Source organism: Gallus gallus, chromosome 1 (assembly GCF_016699485.2).
Source record: "Gallus gallus isolate bGalGal1 chromosome 1, bGalGal1.mat.broiler.GRCg7b, whole genome shotgun sequence".
In the NCBI taxonomy this organism is placed as follows: domain Eukaryota; kingdom Metazoa; phylum Chordata; class Aves; order Galliformes; family Phasianidae; genus Gallus; species Gallus gallus.
The window spans coordinates 41,702,492-41,724,500 of record NC_052532.1 but is presented as its reverse complement, the minus strand read 5'-3'; the positions used below and the strand labels follow the sequence as shown (position 1 = coordinate 41,724,500).

The following is a 22,009-nucleotide window of genomic DNA, read 5'->3' as shown; positions in this document are numbered from 1 at the left end:
ATTTCAAGTGCCAGAAATGTGTACTGCAGTGCTAATGATTCAGCATACTCTTATGCTAAAGTGGAGAAGGGATGAGAAATTGGAGTAGGGACTTTACAGTTTTGGATTTTCTATAACAGAGTTTAGATTAAAGAATTTCTTTTAAAATTCAGGGATTTACTCTAACTTAATTTGAAAACATGATATTTTTATATATCATATATTTTTATATATCATTTATATCATTAAATAAAACTGTTTGGAGGAGAAGCAGCATTTCTGCAAACATACAGTTTATATATATATATTATATATATATATAGCTTATGTACAGTAAACACTTTTTTTTTTTTTTTTTTTCCCCCAAGGACAACTTGATTTACTTATTGATCCATTCAGATGCACAGAAGACAAAATGTCTAACTTTCAATACTTGGTTTTTGTAACTTAACTTCAGTTCTTGAATTAATTAAGATACTTTCATATCCTCTCCCATCTCAGAAGTGTGAGATAAAATTTTATAATAAAATCATGGTCGTGTTGTGGCTTGTATGGTTAATTTAGAAAATAGAGATTTTGTTTCACATTGCTAACAGTTATGACTATCACACTTTACCAGTTAACAGTCGGTACCTTCAGAATTGCTAGCATTACTTCATGCAACTTCAGCTGGAAGAGTGGTAGCTACTACATTTGATCCTTCAATAAATCTATCAGTATAAGTGATAATTTTCTTCAGCTGAATAGGAAATTACAGAGAGCATGCCCTGCAATTCTGTTAAGTATTTCAGTGAGGTTGATTTGTGAGAAGAAAATACTGAGACACCCGTGAAAGCTGGTGATAAACCACTGTGGGACCAATAAAGTTCAGGGATTGCATGCAATGAAAAGGAAAAAATGGTGTTCATGAGGTCTAGGTTGCAACCTTCTCTCTCAGATATTTCTCTTCACCCAGTGATGTTGAAGAAACTGAACAATTCTGAGAAGGAAATCTTACTTTTCTTGTTAAGATATTGTATTCTTCTTCTGACTGTAGAGAACACTTTCCAGTAACTGGAGGAGACTAGTCTGGAAAAGAAATTGTTGCCAAATTCTTGATGCGCAACAGGAAGAACATTTTGTAGGAACTGAGAACAAATTTCCCAGTGATACTAAGCAGACCCAGTGTCACTGAAGTCTGTAACTATACATACTTATATCAGGTCTGAATTTAATCTTGTGTATTTAAATACTTTTGCTATAATCTAAATGATTTGACTTCATGGACAACAGAAACAAACAAACAAAAAAGTGTGTTATACATTAGCATGTCTCAGAATTACTATAGAATGCAGATAAATGTAAGTTTCATTCTACAGAATATAGTTATCTTTCACCATGATTGAGTTAGATACCCTTTGAATCTGAATCTACTGCTAATGAGCTGCATTAAACCAGATAGGACAAAGTGTTAGATCATGTAATTCATAGTGAAGAGCAGAATAATGACTCCTGGAGTAGATAGATAAAATTGACTTGACTAGGCAAAAAGACTGTGGTGCATATTCTTGTTTCCACCAGAAGTCACAATGTTGCATTGTAACTCTGATTCAGTTTGCTAAGTGCATACTATAACCTGGTGTAACTCTTGCTGAAATAATTATCTGTTCACAGATTCTCCAGCAATTAGAATTCTTCATGAGTTCAGTACTCCCACAAAAGCTGCTTTGTTCGTGTAGTATTCTTTTTCTCTCAGTTAAGTGTTATCATCAGCTATTACCCCCATCCTGTTGGCACCAGTTACCTGATTCCTTATTGTGGACTTGCAGCAGTCTTTGGCTCCTAAAACTTAGTCTTTCATTTTCTGTATTGGTTGTAGACTTCATATTTACAGTGCATTTTGTGTTTCATCTTCATCACTTTTGCATGTAGTTCTCATCCATTAAATTTGATGTGTGTTTTAGTCAAGATCTTTTCTGAATTTCTGCTGTGTTAAGAATCCTGACTTTTTGTTCTATGTCCTCTGCTGAATCATGCTGGTCAGGGTGGAGATTTAGTCAACAGGCAGCTTTGCTGAGCTGGTGCACTATGCTCTCACAGTCTACACTAAAATCAGAGATTAAAGTAACATGAACTTTTTGCAGCTCTATATTGCATTTTGCCACCCGCAGGGTAGCATGTTAGTATGTTGACTGCTTCATTAGAGATTAATGAGCTCTGAAGAAATGAGCATTAATATTTTTCTCCCTTACTTTAATGGCAAACACGGAACTTTATCCATTCTTTCCTTTTCCCAATTTTTATGATGTTAGAGCAGCATATTATAACTTCTGAAAGTTAGTTTGTATGAGCATTCTTGATATTCTTTTATGAAGTACAGACACTTTTTTTCCTTCTTCTAGCTTAGACAAAGATCAAAACCATTTTTTTTTTTATCAAAGAAGATTTGAGGATTATTTGACATTTGTTAAAATCTGAGTGTAGATAATTCTACTGAGTTGCTACATTTTGATTACAGATAACCCTACTACAGTTCCTTTACTAGAGAATACATTTAAGAAAGATTAGGAGAAAATATTATGAAGCGGAATGTTTCTGAGTGGATCTTTTTGTGCTTTAGGTGACAAACTTGTCTCAAGTCCTACTGCAAATGCCTGCAGTTTGGTCAGCTGAGTCTGCCTTTCTTATCTCCCTGAGTCAGTGTAACAAAACTTGGATTTGAACCTGAATTAAAAGTTGCGTAGAGAGCTCAGATCTGCTAAGGAGCTAATTTGGGTCTGAATTTTGTATTGCAAGGGATCATTGTTGCTTAATCCGATAATAGTATGGCATTCTAATCAGGTTGCTTTCCCTCTGCATGCTGGTGTGTTAGGGCTTGATGCTTTTTCCATGAATAAAAATAACAAAATTCCCACTGTGTTAGAAGGAAAGCCTGGTTCTACAGTTTTCTAGATGTGGCAGAAAAACTTTTTTATCTTCCAGTGCCAGAAAGAAGTATAAATTTTAACATATCAAGGCCAATACTAGTAAGACATCTTAAATATCTAGTTAGGTTAATTTAGCAACTTATTTCCAAAAACTTTGTTTATGCCAACTCAGATTTTGAACCCTGGTAATCTTCAGCAATTTCTGTTCTGTTAAATTCCTCCAAACAGTAGAGGTGATTGTCAGGTCAATTTAAGATTAACTTTAGGATTTTAAAGTGGTATTTTACATGAGAAAAAGAATAGTATCTTTCTTTGCTGCTTTAAGTTGTGGAAAAGTCCAGAGGAAAATGATTCTCTCCAGTACATATGATTAAAAGTTACTTTCAGTGTTTTCATTTGATGCATGAGATCAGTTAAGTTATGAAAAGGATGAGTTATACTGCTCAGAAACAAGAATGAAATCAGCTATCTAATTCCATGAGGTTGATCTAAAATAGGGGGAAAAAAAAGAAAAAAAAAAAAGAAAAAAAAAGCAACAACAAAAAATATATTTAATAAAGCTAAGTTGTGCTGTATTTTTGACATTTTACTTTTAAATCCACTGTGCTGGTAATGGTGTCGTATAGTAATATTTTGCCATACATGGCAAGATTTAAGACTTAGAGCTTAAAATGATGACAGTAATGCCCAGGTCTGATACCAAATTCTGTAGTTTGTTGGTAAATGTGATGGTTTTATTTATCTTAGGAGAGTACTGTAGACATACTTAGGGGAAACAGTCTGTGATGCTTTATTACTACACAAGTTTATATAGAAGATAGCTAGAAGTGGAATTCAAAGAACAGTTTAACAGAATTTGGCTTTATGTTTCTTAATTATTTCTTGATTATAATGAAGAACTCCAGCTGTGTACTTGACAAGAGCCAAGTTATTTGGGAACCTAAAATAGTATTTTATAGGTAGGAATTGTATCGTACAAAATAAAGCTTGTTCAGTGATTCCTGTTTATGCAGCTCTGCCAGTGAGTGATTTTTATCCGGTATCTTCTAATTCAGCCTGGGAACATTCATATCTGTACTCTGCTTGGGCTGAGCAGTTTGGAGTTTACTTTCTGTGCAGGTTGATGAGAGAAAGAGGGTTTTGTGCAAGTCTCTTGTATTGTGCTCTGAGAGGGCCCAACACAACATCACAGCCCTTGAATGAATCAACCGAGACCACATTTTGACAAAGTGCACCTGATGGTAATGTCTGCTGAGGTATGACTGTGTTTGGTTTAGTGCAAACTTTTAGCACAGAAAACAAGTTGTAAAGTCTGAATCCACCTGTGGATTTGTGATGTATCCTGAAGGACTTTAGCAGTGTACTCTGATGCAGTCTAGCTAATGATACATATTCAGTTAGCAAACCAGAACTGTTGAAAACAAACAGTGTTACACCAGCCTGCTGAGCATCCCTCCAGCATTTTCTTAGGTATTGCAAACCTGTACTATGAAATTACTATTGATAACAGCCTGCTTAGTGGAAGGTTAATGAAAGGGAACTTAGTATGATATTGTGCTAGGAATAACAATATCAAGCCCAGTGTATTTTAGAGTGTAGCAATGCAGTGTTTAATGCATGAGAGGACAGGCAGAATGATGCAATTTCTGTTGGCATTGACTCATCTGGGAGAGCAGCAGATAAATCATACTGCTACCCTGCAAATTATTATATCTAAAGTACGTGTATAGATGTGACCTTTTAAAATATTTTAATAAATACTGATAAATGGCTTTGTTTCTTACAATTCAAAAAGGATTACAGACATACAGACAAATTTTAATGTAGATTCACTTCTGCAACTTTCATATCAAGAACAGAGATAAAGTTTTTTCATTTGAACTTTTTACTCCTCAGTGTTGTTACTAATTAATGGAACTGAGAAGCTGCATTAATTTACATCAGTGAAATGAAACGAGAAGTTTGGAAAGTGAATAGAAGTAGCAGTTGGAAGTAACCGATGCTGTGGTTTGTAATCTCAGAGCTCAATTAGGATTGTATAAATGCTTCAACTGACATATTATTGGTGTTTGCATCCTGTGTCTACCTAAACATCAGTCACAGCTATAGCTGCTGAAGATTGACTAGAGTAGGATACAGTTTTTTGAAGAGTTTGCAACCTAAAAGGTGACGTAGATAAAGTTGCTTTTCCCATTACACTGTTCTGTACTCTCCTACTCTGACACTTATTTATTTATTTTCAGGAGCTAGTTTCAGACAAAACAAAGCCTGCTACTAGCTCCACCACATGTTAGAAGGAAGATTTATAGGACCTTGAACCCTACCAGCATCAGTGGTGAGCTGTGAAGCAGATCACAAACCAGCCCAACTTTGCTTGAAAAATGTAGGATGTGTGCCCATAGGTGAAGTTGGTGAGAAGAGATAGTGACAGAGGGAGAGGGAAGGTGAGAAGGCAGTGACTAGAATGTAGGGAATGAATGGAAGGGGATTACAATGGAGTTCAGTAGGTGACTGGAGTGAAGTTCAGCTTCAAAATCCCAGGAAACTATCAAAAAGTTAATTATCCTGTCAGACCTAAGGTTGATAATAGCACTCATGCTCACAGAAGTTTTAGTGCTGTTTTTGTGAGTGTCTCCTGGATAAGCTGTGGGCTGCATTCCAGTGGCTTAACTTCTTTCTTTGTGACCTGTCACTCGGCACTGGAGCACTCTTGAAGTCTCAATTATTGTGCTGTCAGTCCAATCATACTATGAACAGTTCTCAGCTCTACGTGAGTTCCACACAGTATAGTACAATCTTTGCCTTATGGGCCAGATATTGTAGCAAGTTCATATGCAAAAATCAGGAAGTTTTCATGTATCCTCTAGAAACTTCTGATTCTCATCAGTCAGGAGTTTTGATTAGACTCCTTGTGGAAATCTAGTCCTGCTTTAGGGTTTTCAAGAAGCTTAACACATAATCTAAATCCCTTTTAAGACTCTTAATTGTCCAGATGGTTTTGTACATATCAATTTTGTCCCACGTGAATAGAAGAGAATTTCTGAATTTCTTGAAAAAAAATTCCTGCCCAAATTCCTACCTTCAGCATGGCAACTGCAAGGAAGTCCATCAGTCCTTATAAATGATTCATTGTGTTAATGAAAAACATATACTTAAATGCAAGTTTTTTGCTTTTTGTTTTTCTCTGTACATGGACATTTGAAACAGTGGGCTTTTTCAATGGGTTTGGTAACAGTTTCTCAAATGTTTTATATATGTTTAGTTGCTTCCTTTTTTCCAAGAAAGTATCTAAAGCATTAAAGCTCAGAAGAGATGAAGCTCTCTCCTTTGAAAATATGATTGTGATTATGTATTCCTAAATGAAGAATAAATAAGTCTCCCTTGCTTTTGAAGTGCTGAGTTTGTCCAATACATCAACATCTTAATTGCTGTATGACTTTCAGAAATGGTCCCCAAACATTAATCTACTTTGTTTAAATTGTATTTTTAATAAACTCAACAGTTCCCGTAGAGCTTCTAAGTCAGGAAAGAATGGAGCTGGTCTCCTAAATTGTATGCAAAGTGCATGCCCTGTTATGTCTAGTAAGAAGAATCTGATTATGCTTCCAGACTGAAATACAAGCAATTAGGCTATCAGTCTTTAGGAAACAGATGAAAAGACAATTGTAAAACAAACAAACAAACAAACCCACTTAGCAAGTGAATGAAATGCATTTTATATGAAAATGTAGGACCAAAACGTGAATTTATGTCCAACAATTTGAAAGCAATTTAATCTCTCTTTCTTCTCTTTTCTTTCTCTTCTCAGACCTTGCATATAAGGCAAATTGGGTAAACCAGAGCATATCATTACTAAATTAAGTTCTGCACTGTGTAATAACTTTTTTTTTCTCCCCCCCCACAGATACGTTCAGTAGGACAAACATTCAGAAACAGAGAAGTCCTTACTTTTGATTCCCTGCTATCAAGGACTCAGGCAGCATCTTTATTCTTTCTCTTCAAAATTTCTTGCCCAGCAGAGGGAGATCTTTCTTCAGCACTTCTCCATCTGTCCCAGACAAACTTCACTTCTGCATTTTTCTCATATTACAAATGCCTAAAAACAGCAAGGTAGTGAAAAGAGACCTAGATGATGAGGTCATTGAGTCAGTTAAGGATCTTCTCTCTAATGAAGACTCTTCAGATGACGCCTTTAAGAAGAGTGAGCTGATGGTTGGTGATCAGGAAGAAAAAGATGCAGATGTTGAAGAAGGCTCAGATGTGGAAGATGAAAGACCTGCTTGGAATAGCAAACTCCAGTATATTCTGGCACAAGTTGGATTTTCTGTAGGATTGGGGAATGTGTGGCGATTCCCGTATCTGTGTCAGAAAAATGGTGGAGGTAAGTTTTGTGATAGCAGTAGCTAAACAATGAAGCTAACCTTTAAGATTAAGGTTAGCACAGATACAGTAACACCTGCTGCAGCATGTTAGATTTTCCTTTTAATTTCTACCAGATCTTTTGAGGAAAAATCCACATTCTCTTAATTTATGAGACAAATCTGCTAAAGTAAGTAGCAGATAATTATAAGATTCCATTTTCTTATTAGGCAGAAAGTGTCTTACAGCTCTTGGGACTTTACTAGTGGTTAACCAAAACTCTGTTAGGTCTTTCTGGAGGTGCTGCATTATTTAGGTCCTGGTTATCATTGTGCTAAAGTGTTCTTTATTGTACTTGGGGAATAAAACAAAGCATTAAATCTACTTCCACTTTAAATACCAAAGCAGTATTTAGCTTCAGAGCTTTGCTTTTTGGTTACCTTTAGCTCCTAGTTCTTTATTTACTTCCTGTAAATTAGTAAGTGGATTTCTTTCTTTCTTTATTTGTTTGTTTGTTTATTTCCTGATAATGATTAATCTGCATTATAAAATTTACATTAAGGGAGTGTATTTGTTTTATGTTGTTACATAGTTCTATTTTCCTAAATATTTTACCTTTCACTTAAAACACTATTTATTAGCTGTTCATTTATGGTCTTGAGTATAGAAGAAAGTAGGTGGCTAGAGGCCTTCCTCTGGGATAAGTATTTTATAATCTGCTGTGCTACATTAATGTTCATTCTGTCGTAGCTAATTAGCTGAATTTGAAACAAAATTTAGTTTTAATGATACAAAAACTGAGTCCACGATATAGAACAGAAAATGAAGAATAACATTTAATTCACACTGGATTCCAAAGGTTGAATGGCAAAACTGATGCAAATGAGAAGTAGAGAATTTTGCCTAGAGTATAATCAGCATATAACACTCCATTTTCTCTTATTCACTTTAAAAGGTAAAAGGGGAGATTTGTACTTTCACATCTTCCATCTCCAGGATAAAGTGTAAATTCTTTTATATTTGCTTAGTCCCATAATTTTTTTTTCATACTTTTTTCAACTTCTTTTTCTCTTCTTTATTCTGGAGGGAAAGTTGTATGGTTTGTATGGAAGATAAAATTTTCTTCATCTGTAACTGTGATGTTAACTGAGAAAACAGAAGTTGTATGTAGTTTCTCAAGAAAAAAAAGCCAAACAGATTTTCAATGAAAGACAATGACATCTAGCTTACTAGATAACTTAGAATTGGTCATGAGTCACTATTAGTTGAAAAATTAATACATCTGTTAAATAATTCTAGAGCAAACTGATACTAGCTGAAGTTGTAGCTATTAAAATGTCTGTATTCTAGATAATTTCATTGTAATAATCGATCAAGATGTAGCTCAAAACTAATGCATTGCAACAGTTTGAAATTATGAATTTAACTCAGTTGCTAATTTTGCAAGACAGAGGAAAGCAAGTGATCATTAGAGCTAAGGGTTCCTTGGCTTTCACTCTTTGGTCTTTCCCAGAAAATGTTTATTGTAAGAGGGGATCAAAGAAGCTGGTATGCAGCTGTAATGGACTTCAATGTAACAAGAGATGTAGCTGGAACACAGCAAGTATTAAGAGAATTTGAGGCCTCTGTGGTGTGCATTTTCTTGGCTTGGAATGAGGGAGCACCCAAAGGAGTTTTAGGAGTTTTAGTGAGTAAGAGTCTGAAATTGTTCAGAAGGACCTGACTATAGATCTTTGACTCCTTCACCACTGTCCTCACCAGAGATCCACCTTCTCCCTGGTAGGCAAAACCCAATCTCCACTATTGTGGCCTACAGATTAAAAAGCTGATTATTCCTCAATGACTCACAAAGGTAATTTGCATCAGAAATGAGTGTACTCAAACTAAATTAAAAAGTTTTTTATATTAACCATTTTTACACTATACAACTTATTTATTGCTATATGAACACAAATATGTGTGTTTTTTAGATATACACTGTTTCTGTATAAAAACTTCATAACAGAATTTCAGGAATAAATGTCATGTTAGAAAGTAAAACAAAATGATATAGCAATTTAGCTGTAATTCTGTCTTTTAATGCATGTTGCACTTGGAGCAAAAGACAGTAAGTTATAAAACAAATTTTGTAATAATTCTGATATAAAATTAACTACTCAGGGTAGACCATATCATGTGCTGGTGAAAGCTAGCAAATTTTCAAGGAATTCACAATGTTTTAAATCATCTGTGGATATAGCCAGTGTGGATAGAAGAAAAATAATTAACAGCATGATAACAACTTGTGGTTTTTTAGGCACTGGCTTTTAATATTTAATTATAGTCAGAGTGAAGTTATGTAAGATAGAAGAGCTGAAGTAACAGCTGATACCACCATGCAGGAGGGTTCTCCCTCATACTCCACTCAGTTTGCCTTTGCAACTGGCCTCAGTCCTGTTGCCTTCTTTCCTTGTTTTTGGTATCTATCAGATTCCTTGGATTCAGTTGGAACCTGAAGCTGTTCAGTCCCTTTCTCTGAGAATACGTCCTAATCACAACATCTGCACTGTTTGAGTGAAAGGAGTTTCTGAAATTCAGGATGTCCAGAGAACAGCAAATTGTTTAGGATAAACTGGAAGAGGGGATCTAGAAGACCTCAACCCAGGCATTAGCACACTCACTTTTTTTTTTATCCATATTCTGCTCTCTGCTAGTGCACTTTATTCCTTAGTTGATGACGTTTTAATACTTTGACTTATCTCAAAACAGGGATGATTCTTTCCTGCCTGTCTGTGAAGTCACACTATCTTTTGTGCCCTATTGTGGACAAGTGACCCTGGTCTTCATATTTATTCAAAGATAATGCCTTCTATTTATTTCCATGGAAGCCACAACAGAGACAAAGAACACAGTAACATGACTTGATAGAGCAAATTCTCAGCTACTAAACACTGCTTTTCTACATAGTCACCACCCTTAGAGATGCATTTTCACCGGTGATGAACAAGAGCCTGTGTGCCATGCTCTTAAAAATCTATATGATCATCCAGAATGTGGTTTGTTTTCACATCTCTGTCACCACACCTGAAACATGCCACCCACCCACCATTGTGCTCACATCCACTGTTTGGTCTTCTCTAAACTCTCAGCAAGCATCAAAGAGTGTCAACAGGTGTCATTTTTTCCATATGTCAGAATTCAGTGACACACTTTTGCTTCATATGTAACAAAAACTAGTAAACAAAAGATAAACAGATAAAATATGTGACTAGCATGAGAAAATCAGATTAATTACCAGTATATTTTGAAAAGATGGACATGAGTGAAATCATATCAGGAGGTTTCATAGTTGAGGAGTCTGGATTTTGTACTGAAATATCAGCAGATTGAACAGTTTTATTCTGTGAGCCTACGAAAAACACAGCAATTATTCCTGAGAACTACTGAGGAAATAACATGTAAACTCTTTAAGACTCAGCAGTGACTGGATAATTTAGTCTCATTGTCAAATTTTAGAGGAATGGGAACAAAGCAAGTACTCCCTTGTATTTCCAACACTGACAATATATTCAGCAACTATGATACTTAGCTTTTTATCAGTAATGTGTAATCAGTGATTTGTGAATTCTTAATTTACACTGTAGCATCAGGCTCACAAAATTTAGTTTTATCTAACTCAGTGCACTGAAAATGTTTGATTTTTTTATTTTGCAAGCTTAATACTTCATTAGAGCTGATTCGCTAAGGGGATTTAAACAGAGTTTTGTAAGTAGGCACACATACTAAATCTGTGTAAGACTACCGACAGGAGCACCATCCAATTGGTAAGATAGGCTGTAAACCTACTGATAAAATATAAAATGTTTATTATTAGAGTTTTCTTGATAAAAACAGTTTGTATTTTGTAATTGTGAATAAATTCACTTAAAGTAGTTCATTAGACTGTAAACCTTTAATTTTTGTTGTTCACTTCTTATAAATTTGAAGATTTTGACATTTGATATTCAAAATAAGTAAATCTTCATCTAGATAAGATCTTCTTGCAAGCTTTCTATTAGTATGTATGCTGTAAGTTACAAGAACCCTGATGTCTTGTCAAGGTAGTGGTAAAACTCACCTTCATTAAGAACTGAACGATAGAATCATGGAATCGTAGAATCATAGAATCCTTAGGGACCTTTGGAGGTCATCTAGTTCAACTCCCCTGCAATGAACAGAAGTGAAACAATAAATGAAAAACTATCGCAGCAGCAATTGAAACAAATCTATAAAGGTTTTAGATTTTTCAAGTTATATCAAGGAGAAGAAAAGTTCTGTACTATCAGGGTGGTAATAGCTATATAATAGCTATAAATTTATATATATCTGAAACTATTTCCTAACACTTCACTCACTAAAACCCATGCCCTTTTATTTTCTTTTTTTTTTCTTCTTCTTCTCTTTCTTTCTTTTTTTTTTTTTTCTTTTCTTTTGTTTCCTGGGCATTTATAAAAACTTAAATAAAAAACAATGGTAATGTTCCACCTCTATCAATAATGATGCTAAGCTTAGTACATATTATAGTATAAAGAGAAATTATTTATTAGATATTTGATTGTGGTACTTGGCTAAATTAAAAAAAGAAGTTGAAATCTGTACACAATATTAATATTCACTGGGTCTGAAAATTAAGAAATCATTTTTATTTTTGCTATTAATTCTAATGAAAAAAAAAAGTGATATATTTTTGAATATACGTATTTTTTCCTTAAGAAGTTGAGATGAAAAATATACAGTAGTGTGTTTTTTTTTTAATAGAAAAACTAATGTTTAAGACCAAAATATGCAAACAAGGTGATTTTAGAGTTGCAAGGTTTTTAAACTATAGAAAGGAGACCTGAGGATACTGAACCACAAAATTGTAACCACCAAAAAATTGTTCAGTTGGCAGATGTGGCAGACAATATGAATGTAACTAATTTTAGGATGCTGTTCAAGGCTAGCATGTACAGTTCATTGTTCTAATTCAAATAAAAATGAACCTTATTCAATATTGCTACTCCAAGGACACATGTTTTCATGGACTGACAAATAAAAGACATACTGAACTGTTTCCGTAGTGATTCTGTTTTATGATGAAGTGAAGATGACTTACAGATTACTGAAGTATGTCTTGCTTCAAGGGAGGGATCCAACAAAAAATTTGTGCTTAGATACTGTGGAGTATATGAGCTATAGGAGACAGAAGCATTTTGCAGCTTTGATACAACTAGATTATACAACTGTGTTTCTAAACCACATTGTATTTAAACCCAGATGTCCACCATTGTCCATTATGCCCTTACAGGGACGATCAGAAGGGAGCACAGTAGATTTGACTGATAAGAGTACCGGTGTTTCAGGTCCCATGCACAAGCCCTTAAGTAAAGAGATGATATCTGCTGGCCATCCATATTGAATTACAGGGTTGTGTAATATATAATGTAATGTGGGTTTAGCACCACATTCATTTAACTCATTTAGTTGAATCTGACTGATAAACCTTGCTACTTACATTGATACTGCACCATAAAGCACCCACGTCAGCCCAGTCTTTAAACATGTGCTTAACTTTGCAGCCTTGTGATTAAGGTTGTGGACTGGGACACAGAAGAGCTGGGTTCAGTTCCTGCTCTAGTGCAGTCATCCAGAGGGATACAGGGTAAGTCACTTAGGCCCCAATTTTTTTGAGATGTTTAGGCTTTTCTCTGCCTAGCCATGTAATGCCTACCTAATTAAGGCATTAGATATAATTTACAGTAGTGTTACAGTATTGGAAAAAAAACAAAAAACAACTATGTACAGTTGGTTTTCAATGAATTGTACAACCGCATTTTTAAAGCTAGTGAAGCCTAAGCTTCCATGTCTTATTTACAATGTGAATTATCAGTGTAGTCCTGATTCACGGAAATTTTGGGAGAATTATGGTAATAAAACAAGAGTACTTAATAGTATTATATGTCTTATACGTTCTTTGATAGGCCCCCTCATTTTGGAATGTTGTTGCTGCTCTATATCTCAGTTTTCATCAGATTTATTTCCTTCTGTCTCTTCTGTTTTTGGTTTTTTTTTTAAATTATTATTATTATTATTATTTGCAGTAGGAAGTAAATCCTTTGTGTCTGTAACGTTATGTGCATATACAAGGTGAACCACAAAAGATGCCAGAGTACAAATTGGGAATGTAGCTGCTTCTGCAGGACAAAGAATACTTCTTTCACATGCTTAAGCAGACAGTATATGAAATAGGTAGATATACCATGATATTTGTCTCTATGAGGTAGCACCGTATTCTCTAAACCAGGACATTATTCAGTGCCTGGTATAGTTTTTGAACAAATGTTGCTCTAGTGCTTTCATTGCATTATCATATTGTCATGAAAATAAAACTCAATTAGCTGTTTCATTGCTAACAGTTGCCTACAGACTGTAGGGTAAATGAGATCAATAGGTTCTTTGGTCTATCAGTAGTTGTCTTTTATTATTATTATTATTATTTTCCTCTGTATTTTTTTCTTATTTTTCTTAGACTCAAGACTTCAGTTACTCTATTCTTAGGATCTTCATAAATTCTTTATAACCAAAGGTGATGATGATGTTCTGATGTCCTCTTTGTGCATGTTTCATGAATAGTAAAATAGGAAATAGACCTAAATAGGAGCAGATGGTACCATAAAATCTGATGCCTCCTGCACAGCTTATGAAAGTTTAACTTGTCTAAAATAAAGCCTATTCCCTGAGATAAGCCACCTACATTACAGTGTATTTTGATAGACTCTTGAAAAAGCCCTAGAAAGTTGTCACTGGGTATGGAAACATAGTGCTTAGGTGAAGTTGAAGATAAATCCCAAATTGGCTTTTGAACTGTGCTCAACTTCTCTCATCACGTAAGTGATTAGACTGATTAGACAAGTTACTAGCCCCATCTCTGACCTGTTGCTTTGTAGCCTGCTTTGACATGCTACATCTCTCAAGTGATTTTCTTTAGCCATACAGTGGTTGCGATTAGAAGATGTAATCTGGGTGTCCAGCACAGTACTCTATATTACAGCATGAGAGTCACACATTTGAAAATTAGGTACTGTATTTCTAATTGCCAGTACCTAGATTTTGTTTTAGCTGTAGTCCTATATATTTCTCATCAGCAAAGTTGAAATTTGGCTCTAAACTGTCAGTGCGCTTAGCATATGAATAAATTTTGCTTGCAAGTTGTTTTGCTGAAATAGATGGAGATACACTCTGAAGTTAGAATTGTATGTGACCACTTCCTGGGAATATAGCCTTGAAAAGAGGAAATGTTTCACATACCTATAAAAGATGAAGTAACAGTTGCATTCTCAGAAGTCTTTAGCAGGAGTGAGTAGTCCAGGTGGGCTATCTGTTTCTCTGATAACTTCATCTCACTCCCACCTAATGTCTCTGGTATCTGCCTAGAGCCTGGTAGAAATGGGGCAAGACTGTTTGCTTAGCTGAATAGAATCACTGTTCTGCCCTTCCCAAGCATCTGAATATCTGAAGTGTACGTGGAGGGGGGAAAAAAAAAGTCTTGAAACTGCACTGAAGATTGGATGAAATTCGATGTTGTAACAGTGCAGCATGCTCTGTATTTCCTTTATAAATTCAGGCTTGCTGCTCAGTTACAAATCCAAATTCAGAGTTTTTTTAGGAAACGATGATTCAGCTCCTGAAACAAAAAAAGTTGTTCATATGCCCACATTTTCACACAAGCAAAAGTAATGACTCGAACAACCAACTAGGTTAGGTAATGATTTACTTTAATAAAGTTTGCCTTGAAACATTACAGTGCTTTAGGAATAAGCTATCTGAGGGTTTTTCTGATCTTATAAGATTTATGACCAACATCCAAGTAAAATCACTCTTTATATGCAATAGAAAAAACTTTGCAATGAAGGATGCAAGCTTGAAGGTATTAGATGGACTCATATGAGTTATGTCAGACTGTGACTCTTCACTTACTCTGACTTCTATGTTTTTCCTTTTGTAGGTGCCTATCTTGTGCCATACTTAATCTTGCTACTGGTCATAGGTATTCCACTCTTTTTCTTGGAGCTTTCTGTGGGGCAGAGAATCCGCCGAGGGAGTATCGGTGTATGGAATTATATCAGCCCTAAACTTGGAGGAATTGGGTTTGCAAGCTGTATAGTAAGTTTTTTGTTTGTTTGTTTGTTTGTTTGTTTGTTTGTTTTTACCTTAATTCACTTCCAATTTGTATGATTTAGACTTTCTGTTTTCCTACAAGAAAAAGGCATTGATGTAAGAAAAAAGGAAGTTTTCCTTATTTTCCTACAAGGAAAAGAAAATTGACTAAACAATTTACACTGTTTATGAAGATCTTTAATTAGTACAGTAAAAATGTTCATATGGATGTACTTGTAAAACCAGTTAATTTGTATTTTGTGATTCTTTGGATATTAGGAACTTGGGAACAGACTAGACTAATGGGAGGAAAAGCAAGCCTGTGAAAATATAGATGTCACATGATAAATACAGAGAAAAGTAAAAGTTTAAAAAGTCATCATTAAACAAGGTTTAATAGAACAACACATTCAGTTCTTATTCTGACTTATCTTAGTGCAAATTAAGTTGCATGTCTGACCTTCAGAAATCTACGAAGGTAATGTCCTTAGGTGCTTTTTTATTTTTGAATTAAAAAATGTAGTTCATAAATCTGATTTTTTTTTTTCTTTCTTTTTAATAGGTATGTTTCTTTGTGGCCCTGTACTACAATGTCATTATTGGATGGAGTCTGTTTTACTTTTCCCAGTCTTTTCAGCATCCATTACCATGGGACCAGTGTCCTCTAGTTAAAAATGCATCCCATACGTGTAAGTCTGTTAATGTTCTTTTTTTTATCATACAAACATGAATCCACTTGCTAAGTAAAACCAAGTCTTTCTGCTGAATTTCACTGGATTTCCATCAAGACTTATTGGGAAAAAAACTATGAATTCGAAGTCTGCTTTTAAAACTTTATTTCTCTTTTTATTGCTGGGTATTGTTGACATAACCGAAGAGAACTGAAAAGAGACATTTTATTGTCTCAGTTTTTTTTTTTTCTTTCTTTCTTTTTTTTTTTGGTGAAGTACTGAGCAGAGTTTATAGCAAGTAAACATCAAGTTTGAGATTTTCAAACTAAAAAGAGAAAAAAATATGCTTTAAACAGATATCTGTGGGAAAAAGTGTTATACACAAAGCCGGTATTGCATTTTACGAAGAAAAAATAGAATAAACTAATCTAAGACAATTACAAAGGTTTTGGAGAAGAACATCGCAGTCAACAGCATTTGTAATAAGTAACAAAATTAGGTTACTTAGTGTGTTGCAGAAAAAAAACATAAAATATGATTTCTCATAACTTCTTTCTGACTTTGATACTTCTTTTGATGGTGAAAAACAAAGGTAGAATTGTTTCTCCATTTCATATGGCATACATCCTGTTGGCAAAGTAAGAGGGGTTGCACTAGTAACAAAGCAGAAAATGGAAAACTGTCAACATCAGTGAAATGCATATGGTTAAAGCACTTTTTGCTTTGTACACCAATAACAATTAGATCATTGGTCATTTTTTGTTGTTGTTGTTTTAATATGTCTTATACAGAAGTATTGCACAATAGCATGAAAAGTTTCCTATACTTTGATTTCAGTTATGATAATTGCATACATGGCATTTGTCTTGCTATTGAAATATGAAATACTTATTTTCATTTATTTTTAAATCAGATCTTAAATTTTCATTTATTATCTTTTGTATTCCTCTTAAATGGTCTTTGCAAGAGTTGCTTGCTTCAGTTGTTTGAAATAAACAATCAGTATTTGTGAATGTTGGCACTCATTCAAATCAGCTGTATTCCACAAGCATTGGACCACAAGACCACGGTTGAGCCACAGTTTTTGTCTGTTTACGTATTCTTATGCTGCCCAAATGGTAAGACAGAGTTTTTCAGCCTAACTTCAGGAGAGGTCGTTTAAACTAAGTTAAAACACAGAAAAGTATTATATTTGATATCATCCTGCCGCTTTTGACAGTTTATTTTGGTGAAGATCTGATGCCTGCTATATTTTTCCCTTGTTTTCTTTAATCACCTACACTGAGGACCTAGCTTAAAAATATGATTGATTGTCAAACAAAAATAATTTATAAAAATGTCAAATCTTTTTTTTTTTTGAAGAATTATTTCTATTTCTTTGTACTATATACCTAGATGCACAAAATTTCTTACACTGTTCGATAACATGAATAAGGTAGAATTATAGTAAAAAAAAGTAACTGTTGGAATGCACAGCACCTTTCCTAAGAACACAGGTGTATAGGGGCCTTTTTTTCTTTTTCTCATTACTTGAATACTGCTGTGTTATTAACATTTGTAATTAAGTGTCTGTTAATTTGAGTTCCATGTCAAAGCAGACACTAATATTCTTCACATTTTTTGTTCAAAATTATTAGAACTCAGCTTTCAAATTCAGAGGGAGAATTTTCACAGAGAGTAACTCACAGTTTTATATATAGGAAATCTAATCTTATGGGTTAAAAATGAAATTCAAGTCTTTTTCTACTTAACTGAAAAATTATTTCTGCCTAGGACTTGTATTGACAATATTCAGAGGAATAGGTAATACTGAAAGGGGTTTTAAAAAGTTATATCTGGAACTTTCAGTTGATAGCAGTTCCATTTTCTTTTACTCTGTGAATTCAGTTCCTCTGTAAGCACTGAAGGCACAATTGCAAGTATTGGAAATTGATATAACTTTTCAATGAAGTGCTGGGAAAATACTTCTGTCCTGAACCAATCTTTACTTGCTAACATGTCTTGACAGTTGTGGAGCCAGAGTGTGAAAAAAGTTCTGCAACAACCTATTACTGGTACAGAGAAGCACTGAATATTTCCAGCTCTCTTTCAGAGAGTGGGGGTTTAAACTGGAAGATGACTATCTGCCTGCTGGCTGCCTGGGTCATGGTATGCCTCGCCATGATCAAAGGCATTCAGTCTTCTGGCAAAGTGAGTATGCTGTTTACCTAAATGACAGTGTTTTACTTTGAAATATTTAAGAGTTATTTCACTACATTTTTGTTCACCGCACCCTCTGTTCTCTCATGAAATATGTAGGAGTAGACTGGAAGCTGTGACTCACCTAACTATTTGTATAATCTCTACTCTCTTAGTAGTTAAGCATTAAAACTGTAGTAATTTTCATGGGAACTGTAATTTAGTGGGGATTGAGATCTGAAGAAAAATCATTTAGGTTCTCATCAGCATAACTGTTGCAAGTAACTGCACCTTAGCCTTGTTGAACTGTTAATGCAACATGAGCTTGTGTGCTTCTGATTGTCTAGGGAATTAAGTTTCTGAGTATATCTGTAATGCTCAGCATGATTGCAGTTTACCTAGGCCCTCAAAATTCCTTGCATTTGCTTTCTATTGCTACTGCTATCAGTATCCATGCTTCTGTCATTATTACAGCCAGGATTCTGGGTTGCTTCTTTGATTAATGACTGACCATACCTTTGGATCTGAGTACATCACTTTGACTTCTTTTGCATCCGGCCAGCTAGACTGGTCAGTGAATGATTTGCTGAGATCTGTTCCTTCCAGAGGGATTTTCAGATGAGATCTATTGTTAATTCCTATTAATTATTATTATTAATAATCACCTATCAATTATTTGCTATTAGGAATTTTTGTGTTGAGCTGGAACTGTCTTTGATCTCTTCAGCATACTAATATATTTCAGTTACAGAAATGACTTGCAAGTTTAGCAATAGAATTGTTTTACTAAACTTTAAAGCAGAGAATAAATTTGCTTTTCACTGATAGAGAGTGAAAGATCATATTTGATTACATTTTTTTTTTTATTTTCTTTGGGCATTAGATAAGTCAATCATTGTGTCATAAATATATTCTATTTGGTGATACAGAAGCCCAGAAAAGCCTCATCTGTTGGAAACCATGTAGCATTACACTTCTGAATTCTCAAAGCCATGTAACATTTTATCATCCAATAGTCAAAGCAACATTGGTTTCTTGCTTTTATGGGTCAAACTAATGAGATCTTGAATGATTTCTGTAGATCAGAGAATATTCCCAATTTTCCTTTTTTTTTTTTTTTTTTTTTTTTTTTTTTTTTTTTGGCAGTAAGCATTCCTTAGTGGTTTGACTCCATCTGTTGAATACTTTCCACTCACTGCCTCTTCTCTCCTTTTCTTCTTTCCTTCTGAACTCAGAATGACTTTCTGTTGGTGCTCCATCCTTATCATATCATGTACTTGAATTAAAGTGCATTTGTAAAGGGAAACATTTCTGAAACAGCCTGTTTCTGTTCTTCTCCTCATCTTCTCCTTGACTTCTCACACGGTTTCCCTAGAAGGCTTGCAGTTTGTTATCAGTTACTTAACATATTGGCAACTGTAGCGTTTTAATACAGTATGGAATTTGTTTGAATACAGCCTTGTTCCCTGCAGAACAGAGTAAAATCACATGATTTGTATATTTCTTTGTGAACAAATAGTTTTTAATTCACCCATATGTACAAAAGATAGTGAGTGTGAGACTGTTGAAACTGTTGAACAGTTGAACAGTGTCAGCTGATGTCATATTAAATTTCTTTCTAATGTTTTTCAGATCATGTACTTTAGTTCCCTTTTTCCTTATGTGGTACTCTTGTGCTTTCTGGTCAGAGGACTGCTCCTTAATGGATCATTGGATGGAATTCGTCACATGCTCACACCTAAGGTATGTTCTTAATTTTTTATTTTTTTCCCTGTGTGTTTAAAGTTTCAGGGGCAATTTGACCATTTATGAGTGCTCTCAGATAAGCATACTGCCTTTATAGAAGATGGACTGTTTTCCTGTTTGCTTCAATAGCAAAATTTCTTTTGACCTCTGTGCCAAAGTATCAAGCCCTAAGGTCTGTAAGGCTCCAAGTGTTCTAAGTGTGCATGGAGTTACCTCCCTTTCGTGATATGTTCGCAGAGTTAGCTGCTTTTACATCTCAGCAACTGAAAGTGTTGCTTATAGGAATTATGATGTTTAGAAAACTTGATGAGTTGACCAAGTAATGAAAAGAGTTGTGTATTTTTAATCTTGTGATTCTCTAGGATTTAAATGTATCGTTCTGGGATGACACAGTGAAATGCATTACCTTGACTACTGTCATAGATTTAAATAATTAATTTGTCATTTTTGAAAGGATCTGTGTCTCTTAGAAATAAACTTCACTTGCTCTACAGAGTTGTGGTTCTGCAGGAACTCACAGGCTGCTTAGGCAAATGTGGGGAAATCTGAGGAACAGAGAAAAGTAATGCTTATCGACTAAGAAGAAATCTATAGCGGAGATGGAATACAGACCTCTTGAAGTTATAATCTGGTTTCTCAGTGGCAGTATTCTTTCTTTAACTAGGAAAGTACCACTGCATACTGAGAAGGAATCAATACTGAAACTCCTCTTTAATGTCCACCCTGCACCCATTATTATTTCGTCTTTCATGCAACAAAAACTGCAGTTGATCCTAATTTTATAGTCAACTTCATCGTTTAATTATATAATTGTTTCAAATGTTCAGATAAACAGTCTTGAAAGGCTTAATCTGCCCATTTACAATTATTATCAAAATATAAGTTGTGCTTTAAATCTGAGGTTAGGAATCATGTAAGTCAGATGGAGGATACATGGATATAAACCTTCAGAAGTATTTTTATAAAAATCTCTGAATGTTTCTGTACTTAAACACTAACTTGGGTTGTAGGTTCCCAGAAAACTACCTGGGTACTCAGACTCCCCTACATTTTGTTGTTTCCATGTAGCCTGTGAATATGGAGCAGCATTCTATTAAGAAAACCAGTTAGACTTGGTAAAGTGAAGACTATTCCTGTAGCACCCTCTAGTGGAATGTCTCTAGAATGACTCTGTCATACAAGGAGGTTGAGGTAGATACAATAGCTACTTGAGCGTTGAAATTATTTAAAAATATATATACATATGTCAGGAACAAGTTTAGTGTAATAAAACCCTTTTTTTTCAAGAAATTTTAGTTTTGGCTGTGTACTTAGAAGACTGAAGAAGGTGTTTGTTATCTGTATATGTCAATTATAGACTTTTTTTTTCTCTGAAGAAGATAGTCTTCTGTTGCTGGCATCTACTGATGCTTTTCAGTCTTACTGTTTTTGATAAGCTTTGAGTTTTAGAAAAAAAAGTCATATTTGAAGAAGTAAGGCTTGTCATTGTTAAATGGACAGGGACACTGGATCAACTCAAGAAGATGAAATACTGAAGTTCCATATTCACTTCTTTTTTATGATTCAAATTTGAGAAAGATCCTAAATAGATACACAATCACTAATAACTTTAAACAAAGATGTTTCTTGAAGTGTGATCATCTGAAGAGCAATGTTTATGGAATTAGCACTTAAACTGAGATACAAAGATTAGTTGTTCCTAAAATAGATCACTCATTTAACTTCAGCTGGATGCTTTGAACTTGTCATAAGGGAGATTCTACTTGTGCACTGTATGAATTCTGGTGGCCAAGTGTTTTATATGTTATGTTTTTGCTTTACATATTTGAGTGTAATAGAACTCCATATAAGCACGTGTATTTCATACTCAACTTGTTGCTTTTAAAATTAAACAAACAAACAAACAAGCCCCCCTCCCCCCAAAACAGAAAAACAACTTTCTATGTATTTACTGCATTTATAAACAGGTTTGTCTTCCCAAAAGATATCTTAATTCTAATGCCTGTCAGTACAAGT

At 34.5% G+C, this 22,009-nt stretch overlaps 1 protein-coding gene across 9 annotated transcripts in view; it reads left to right on the top strand.

Moving 5' to 3' along the window:
* The window catches only part of SLC6A15 (solute carrier family 6 member 15), a 36,224-nt gene that overhangs the window by 2,979 nt on the left and 11,236 nt on the right, over positions 1-22,009 (top strand). For 8 of the 9 annotated variants that reach the window (XM_416124.8, XM_015283434.4, XM_015283431.4 and 5 more), the window contains 5 exons: positions 6,790-7,266; positions 15,247-15,404; positions 15,961-16,087; positions 18,078-18,259; positions 19,880-19,990. In XM_416124.8, coding sequence (XP_416124.1) covers positions 6,978-7,266; positions 15,247-15,404; positions 15,961-16,087; positions 18,078-18,259; positions 19,880-19,990 — 867 coding nt within the window. In that variant the 5' untranslated portion in view covers positions 6,790-6,977. Of the gene's footprint in view, positions 1-347; positions 7,267-15,246; positions 15,405-15,960; positions 16,088-18,077; positions 18,260-19,879; positions 19,991-22,009 lie in introns of all 9 variants that reach the window. The other variant, XM_040652017.2, reaches the window with a different exon arrangement.